The sequence below is a fragment of the Podarcis erhardii genome, assembly GCF_964252035.2.
Source record: "Podarcis erhardii genome assembly, chromosome: Z".
Classification (NCBI taxonomy): Eukaryota; Metazoa; Chordata; class Lepidosauria; order Squamata; family Lacertidae; genus Podarcis; species Podarcis erhardii.
The window spans coordinates 51,349,645-51,358,570 of NC_138504.1; the positions used below are offsets into that span (position 1 = coordinate 51,349,645).

The window sequence follows — 8,926 nt, forward strand, 5'->3', positions numbered from 1 at the left end:
CCAACAATGTGTCTAATAATAATAATAATAATAATAATAATAATAATAGAAGCCAACAATGTGTCTAATAATAATAATAATAATAATAATAATAATAGAAGCCAACAATGTGTCTAATAACAATAACAATAACAATAACAATAACAATAATAGACACATAATAATAATAATAATAGTAGTAGTAGTAGTAGAAGCCAACAATGTGTCTAATAATAATAATAACAGGAACCAACAAGGTGAGTGTCTTTATTATTATTATTATTATTATTATTATTATTATTAATAAAACAACAGAACCCAACAACCTGCCTCAGAAAAATCCCAATAATAATAATAATAATAATAATAATAATAATACTAGAAGCCAACAATGTGTCAATAATAATAATAATAATAATAATAGACACATAATAATAAAAATCATCATCATCATCATCATCATCATAATAGAAGCCAACAATGAGTCTAATAATAATAATAATATTATACACATAATAATAATAATAATAATAATAATAATAATAATAATAATAGAAGCCAACAATGTGTCTAATAATATTAGACACATAATAATAATAATAATAATAATAATAATAATAATAGACACATAATAATAATAATAATAATAATAATAATAGAAGCCAACAATGAGTCTAATAATAATAATAATAATAATAATAATAGACTAATAATAATAATAATAATAATAATAATATTAATAATAATAATAATAGAAGCCAACAATGTGTCTAATAATATTAGACACATAATAATAATAATAATAATAATAATAATAATAATAATAGAAGCCAACAATGTGTCTAATAATATTAGACACATAATAATAATAATAATAATAATAATAGACACATAATAATAATAATAATAATAATAATAATAATAATAATAGAAGCCAACAATGTCTAATAATATTAGACACATAATAATAATAATAATAATAATAATAATAATAGAAGCCAACAATGTGTCTAATAATAATAATAATAATAATAATATTAGACACATAATAATAATAATAATAATAATAATAATAATAATAATAATAATAGAAGCCAACAATGTGTCTAATAATAATAATAATAATAATAATAATATTAGACACATAATAATAATAATAATAATAATAATAATAGAAGCCAACAATGTGTCTAATAATAATAATAATAATATTAGACACATAATAATAATAATAATAATAGAAGCCAACAATGTGTCTAATAATAATAATAATAGACACATAATAATAATAATAATAATAATAACAACAACAACAACAACAACAACAACAACAACAACAACAACAACAACAACAACAACAACAACAACAACAACAATAGGAACCAACAAGGTGAATGTCTTTAATATTATTATTATTACTATTAATAATAATAATAATAACAATAATAATAATAATCACAGAACCCAACAACCTGCCTCAGAAAACCCCCAATAATAATAATAATAATAAGAATAAGAATAATAACCAAAAAAGGTCCCTTCCAGAAGGGGGGGAGGGGCGGGAGGCTCTCGATCGATTCCCAATCAATCCTATCGATTAGCCTCCCCATTCATTCCCATTGAGGGGGGAAAGAGATTTCCCTTACCTCTCCCAGCTCGCCGCTCCCGTCCGTCCCGTAGCGCAGCCGCCCCTTCCCGCTAGCCCGCAGCGCCGCCAGCGCCGGCCCGCGGAGCCGCTGCGACTCCATGCGCCGGGCCGAGGCTTCAAAAAGGCCCGAAAAACGACTAGGCCGCGTTGCCTAGGCGACAGCCAATGAGAAGCGGAGGGAGGCGGGAGTGAAGGGCAGTCCCGCCCTCTCAGAGGCGGTAGGGGCTGTCACTCAAGGATACGGGCGGGCCCTCGCTTTCCTCTCGGAAAAGGCCCGAACAAAGACTAGGCCGCGTTGCCTAGGCGACAGCCAATGAGAAGCGCCGGGAGGCGGGAGCGACGGGCAGTCCCGCCCTCTCAGAGGCGGAAGGGGCTGTCACTCAAGGATACAAGGCGGGCCCTCGCTTTCCTCCCGAAAAAGGCCCGAAGCCCGACTAGGCCGCGTTTCCTAGGCGACAGCCAATAGGAAGCGGACGGAGGCGGGCGAGATGGGCAGTCCCGCCCTCTCAGAGGCGGAATGAGCTGTCACTCAAGTATACAGGCGGGCCCTCGCTTTCCTCTCGAAAAAGGCCCGAAGAAAGACTAGGCCGCGTTTCCTAGGCGACAGCCAATGAGAAGCGGCCGGAGGCGGGAGCAAGGCGGAGTAACAGGCAGTCATAGGCGGAACGGGCTGTCACTCAAGGATACAGGCGGGCCCTCGCTTTCCTCTCGAAAAAGGCCCGAAGAAAGACTAGGCCGCGTTTGCTAGGCGACAGCCAATGAGAAGCGGAGGGAGGCGGGCGCGACGGGCAGTCCCGCCCTCTCAGAGGCGGAAGGGGCTGTCACTCAAGTATACAGGCGGGCCCTCGCTTTCCTCACGAAAAAGGCCCGAACAAAGACTAGGCCGCGTTTCCTAGGCGACAGCCAATGAGAAGCGGCCGGAGGCGGGAGCAAGGCGGAGTAACAGGCAGTCATAGGCCAAAGGGGCTGTCACTCAAAGGAATAGGCCGGATGGGAAAAAGGCCCAAAGCACGGCTAGGCCGCGTTTCCTAGGCGACAGCCAATGAGAAGCGCCGGGAGGCGGGAGAAAGGCGGAGGAACGGGCATTCATAGGCCAAAGGAGCTGTCACTCAAAGGCGTAGGCCGGATGGGAAAAAGGCCCAAAGCCCGACTAGGCCGAGTTTCCTAGGTGACAGACAATGAGAAGCGGAGGGAGGCGGGAGCGACGGGCAGTCCCGCTATCTCATAGGCGGAACGGGCTGTCACTCAAGGATACAGGCGGGCCCTCGCTTTCCTCTCGGAAAAGGCCCGAAGAAAGACTAGGCCGCGTTTCCTAGGCGACAGCCAATGAGAAGCGGCCGGAGGAGGGAGCAAGGCGGAGTAACAGCCAGTCATAGGCCAAAGGGGCTGTCACTCAAAGGAATAGGCCGGATGGGAAAAAGGACCAAAGCACGAATAGGCCGCGTTTCCTAGGCGACAGCCAATGAGAAGCGCCGGGAGGCGGGAGCAAGGCGGAGGAACGGGCAGTCATAGGCCAAAGGAGCTGTCACTCAAAGGCGTAGGCCGGATGGGAAAAACGCCCGAAGAAAGACTAGGCCGCGTTTCCTAGGCGACAGCCAATGAGAAGCGCCGGGAGGCGGGAGAGACGGGCAGGCCCGCCCTCTCAGAGGCGGAAGGGGCTGTCACTCAAGGATACAGGCGGGCCCTCGCTTTCCTGCCGAAAAAGGCCCGAAGAAAGACTAGGCCGCGTTTTCTAGGCGACAGCCAATGAGAAGCGCCGGGAGGCGGGAGTGAAGGGTAGTTACGCCCTCTCATAGGCGGAACGGGTTGTCACTCAATAATGCAGGCGGGCCCTCGCTTTCCTCTCGGAAAAGGCCCGAAGAAAGACTAGGCCGCGTTTCCTAGGCGACAGTCAATGAGAAGCGGCCGGAGGCGGGAGCAAGGCGGAGTAACAGGCAGTCATAGGCCAAACGGGCTGTCACTCAAAGGCGACTAGGCCGAGTTTGCTAGGTGACAGCCAATGAGAAGCGGCGGGAGGCGGGCGCGACGGGCAGTCCCGCCCTCTCATAGGCGGAAGGGGCTGTCACTCAAGGATACAGGCGGGCCCTCGCTGTCCTCGAAAAAGGCCCGAAGGCGACAGCCAATGACAGCCTAGGCGACAGCCAATGAGAAGTGCCGGGAGGCGGGAGCGACGGGCAGTTTGCCAATGCAATAATCATAAGTTTGCAAATGCAATTATTTCAATTGCATCTTCCTTCCTGTTTGTTGCAAAGTTTGCAAATGCAATCATTTGGCAAATGCAATCAATTTCAGTTTGCAAATGCAATAATCTTAAATTTGCAAATGCAATAATCTTAAATTGGCAAATGCAATCATTTGGCAAATACAATCATTTTCAGTTTGCAGATGCAATAATCTTAAATTTGCAAATTCAATTATTTCCATTGCCTCTTCCTTGCTGTTTGTTGCAAAGTTTGCAAATGCAATCCTCTTGCAAATGCAATCCTATTGCAAATGCAATCATCTTAATTTTGCAAATGCCGTTATTTTTGCCTCTTCCTTGCTGTTTGTTGCAAAGTTTGCAAAGGCAATCATTTGGCAAATGCAATCATTTTCAGTTTGCAAATGCAATAATCTTAAGTTTGCAAATGCGATTATTTCAATTGCATCTTCCTTCCTGTTTGTTGCAAAGTTTGCAAAGGCAATCATTTGGCAAATGCAATCATTTTCAGTTTGCAGATGCAATAATCTTAAATTTGCAAATTCAATTATTTCCATTGCCTCTTCCTTGCTGTTTGTTGCAAAGTTTGCAAATGCAATCATTTGGCAAACGCAATCATTTGGCAAATGCAATCATTTTCAGTTTGCAGATGCAATAATTTTCAGTTTGCAAATGCAATAATCTTAAGTTTGCAAATGCAATTATTTCCGTTGCCTCTTCCTTGCTGTTTGTTGCAAAGTTTGCAAATGCAATCATTTGGCAAATGCAATCATTTTCAGTTTGCGAATGCAATAATATCAATTGCATCTTCATTGCTTTGCAAATGCAGAGAAGGAACTGGATTTGCATGCAAGAATTTCGATTGCTTTTTTTTTGCAAACACCAGGAAGTTTGCAAATGTCAAATCTGGATTTGCAAACTGATTATTATTGCATTTACCCCATCGCTCTACGTGGGGCTGCCCTTGAGACTGACCCAGAAACTCCAGCGGGTGCAGAATGCCGCGGCGAGACTCCTTACGGGGTCTTCGCATTTGCAAACTTATAATTATTGCATTTGCAAACTTTGCAAAAAAAACCACACCAAGGAAGATGCAATGGAAATTATTGCATTTGCAAACTTATTATTATTGCATTTGCAAACTTATTATTATTGCATTTGCAAACTTTGCAAACAAAAAAAGCAAGGAGGAATTCAATTGAAATTATTGCATTTGCAAACTTATTATTATTGCATTTGCAAACTTTGCAAACAAAAAAAGCAAGGAGGAATTCAATTGAAATTATTGCATTTGCAAACTTATTATTATTGCATTTGCAAACTTATTATTATTGCATTTGCAAACTTTGCAAACAAAAAAAGCAAGGAGGAATTCAATTGAAATTATTGCATTTGCAAACTTATTATTGTTGCATTTGCAAACTTTGCAAACAAAAAAAAGCAAGGAGGAATTCAATTGAAATTATTGCATTTGCAAACTTATTATTATTGCATTTGCAAACTTATTATTATTGCATTTGCAAACTTTGCAAACAAAAAAAGCAAGGAGGAATTCAATTGAAATTATTGCATTTGCAAACTTATTATTATTGCATTTGCAAACTTTGCAAACAAAAAAAAGCATGGAGGAATTCAATTGAAATTATTGCATTTGCAAACTTATTATTATTGCATTTGCAAACTTATTATTATTGCATTTGCAAACTTTGCAAACAAAAAAAGCAAGGAGGAATTCAATTGAAATTATTGCATTTGCAAACTTATTATTATTGCATTTGCAAACTTTGCAAACAAAAAAAAGCTAGGAGGAATTCAATTGAAAGTATTGCATTTGCAAACTTATTATTATTGCATTTGCAAACTTATTATTATTGCATTTGCAAACTTTGCAAAGAAAAAAAGCAAGGAGGAATTCAATTGAAATTATTGCATTTGCAAACTTATTATTATTGCATTTGCAAACTTTGCAAACAAAAAAAGCAAGGAGGAATTCAATTGAAATTATTGCATTTGCAAACTTATTATTGTTGCATTTGCAAACTTTGCAAACAAAAAAAAGCATGGAGGAATTCAATTGAAATTATTGCATTTGCAAACTTATTATTATTGCATTTGCAAACTTATTATTATTGCATTTGCAAACTTTGCAAACAAAAAAAGCAAGGAGGAATTCAATTGAAATTATTGCATTTGCAAACTTATTATTATTGCATTTGCAAACTTATTATTATTGCATTTGCAAACTTTGCAAACAAAAAAAGCAAGGAGGAATTCAATTGAAATTCTTGCATTTGCAAACTTAAGATTATTGCATTTGCAAGCTTTGCAAACAAAAAAAAGCTAGGAGGAATTCAATTGAAAGTATTGCATTTGCAAACTTATTATTATTGCATTTGCAAACTTATTATTATTGCATTTGCAAACTTTGCAAACAAAAAAAGCAAGGAGGAATTCAATTGAAATTATTGCATTTGCAAACTTATTATTATTGCATTTGCAAACTTTGCAAACAAAAAAAAGCATGGAGGAATTCAATTGAAATTATTGCATTTGCAAACTTATTATTATTGCATTTGCAAACTTATTATTATTGCATTTGCAAACTTTGCAAACAAAAAAAGCAAGGAGGAATTCAATTGAAATTATTGCATTTGCAAACTTATTATTATTGCATTTGCAAACTTTGCAAACAAAAAAAAGCATGGAGGAATTCAATTGAAATTATTGCATTTGCAAACTTATTATTATTGCATTTGCAAACTTATTATTATTGCATTTGCAAACTTTGCAAACAAAAAAAGCAAGGAGGAATTCAATTGAAATTATTGCATTTGCAAACTTATTATTATTGCATTTGCAAACTTTGCAAACAAAAAAAAGCATGGAGGAATTCAATTGAAAGTATTGCATTTGCAAACTTATTATTATTGCATTTGCAAACTTATTATTATTGCATTTGCAAACTTTGCAAACAAAAAAAGCAAGGAGGAATTCAATTGAAATTATTGCATTTGCAAACTTATTATTATTGCATTTGCAAACTTTGCAAACAAAAAAAAGCATGGAGGAATTCAATTGAAATTATTGCATTTGCAAACTTATTATTATTGCATTTGCAAACTTATTATTATTGCATTTGCAAACTTTGCAAACAAAAAAAAGCTAGGAGGAATTCAATTGAAAGTATTGCATTTGCAAACTTATTATTATTGCATTTGCAAACTTTGCAAAAAAAAAAGCAAGGAGGATGCAATTGGAATTATTGTATTTGCAAACTTTGCAAAAAAAAAAAGCAAGGAAGATGCAATGGAAATGATTGCATTTGCAAACTTATTATTATTGCATTTGCAAACTTTGCACAGAAAAAGCAAGGAGGATGCAATGGAAATGATTGCATTTGCAAACTTATAATTATTGCATTTGCAAACTTTGCAAAAAAAAAACCAAAACACCAAGGAAGATGCAATGGAAATGATTGCATTTGCAAACTTTGCAAAAACAAAGCAAGGAAGATGCAATGGAAATGATTGCATTTGCAAACTTATTATTATTGCATTTGCAAACTTTGCACACACCAAAAAAGCAAGGAGGATGCAATGGAAATTATTGCATTTGCGAACTTTGCGAAAACAAAGCAAGGAAGATGCAATGGAAATTATTGCATTTGCAAACTTATTATTATTGCATTTTTGCAAACTTTGCAAAAAAAAAAAAAACACCAAGGAAGATGCAATGGAAATTATTGCATTTGCGAACTTTGCGAAAACAAAGCAAGGAAGATGCAATGGAAATTATTGCATTTGCAAACTTATTATTCTTGCATTTTTGCAAACTTTGCAAAAAAAAAAGCAAGGAGGATGCAATTGGAATTATTGTATTTGCAAACTTTGCAAAAAAAAAAAAAGCAAGGAAGATGCAATGGAAATGATTGCATTTGCAAACTTATTATTATTGCATTTGCAAACTTTGCTTTGCACAAAAAAAGCAAGGAGGATGCAATGGAAATTATTGCATTTGCAAACTTATAATTATTGCATTTGCAAACTTATAATTATTGCATTTGCAAACTTTGCAAAAAAAAAACCAAAACACCAAGGAAGATGCAATGGAAATGATTGCATTTGCAAACTTTGCAAAAACAAAGCAAGGAAGATGCAATGGAAATGATTGCGTTTGCAAACTTATTATGATTGCATTTGCAAACTGAAAATGATTGCATTTTTGCAAACACCAGGAAGTTGGCAAATGTCAAAAATAACCAGTTTTGCAAGGGCGTCGAAAATTGCACAGGAGGAATGTGGCCGGTGCAACTTTGGGCAGGGCTGGGTTGGGTTCGACTCTCGGAAAGGGATTCGAACGCAGCTCTGGCCGGCCGCCTATTCGCTTCCTGGTTGCCGGGCAGAATGGCGGAGAGTTGCAAAATTCAGCTTTTTGTGAAGGTGAGATAGAAAGTAAAGTAGAGTAAAGGAAGAGTAAAGTAAAAAGTAATGTAAAAAGTAAAAAGTAAAGTAAAGTAGGTAAGTAAATAATATAATATAATATAATATAATATAATATAATATAATATAATATATAATATAATATAATATAATATAATATAATATAATATAATATAATATAATATAATATAATATAATATAATATATATAATATATAATATAATATAATAATATAATATAATATAATATGGTAGTAAATATAGGATAGGGTAGGATAGTAAATATAGTATAGTAGTGTAGTGTAGTGTAGTATAGTGTAGTAAATATAGTAAAGTAAATAGTATAGGATAGTATATTTAGTATAGGATAGTATAGTACGGTAAATATAGGATAGGATAGGATAGGATAGGATAGTAAGTATAGTATAGTATAGTATAGTATAGTATAGTATAGTATAGTATAGTATAGTATAGTAAAGATAATATAGGATAGGATAGTAAATATAATATAGTATAGTATAGTAAATATAAGATACAGTAAGATAATATAGTAAAGTACGTATAGTTATAGTATAGTAGTATAGTATAACTTGGTATAGTATAGTAAATACATGATAGGATAGGATAGTAAATATAGTATAGTATAGTAAAGATAAGATAA

At 35.9% G+C, this 8,926-nt stretch overlaps 2 protein-coding genes across 2 annotated transcripts in view; both read right to left on the reverse strand.

The window, feature by feature from the left end:
* The window catches only part of GLE1 (GLE1 RNA export mediator), a 43,653-nt gene extending 41,910 nt beyond the window's left edge, over window positions 1-1,743 (reverse strand). The window contains exon 1 of the mRNA XM_081846711.1: window positions 1,626-1,743. Coding sequence (XP_081702837.1) covers window positions 1,626-1,727 — 102 coding nt within the window. The 5' untranslated portion in view covers window positions 1,728-1,743. The remainder of the gene's footprint in view (window positions 1-1,625) is intronic.
* A 6,332-nt stretch (window positions 1,744-8,075) lies between these two features.
* LOC309333340 (TNF receptor-associated factor 2-like) overlaps window positions 8,076-8,926 on the reverse strand; it is a gene marked incomplete at its 3' end in the record, with an annotated part of 18,949 nt that continues 18,098 nt past the window's right edge. Inside the window, exon 9 of the mRNA XM_081846712.1 lies at window positions 8,076-8,254. Coding sequence (XP_081702838.1) covers window positions 8,076-8,254 — 179 coding nt within the window. The remainder of the gene's footprint in view (window positions 8,255-8,926) is intronic.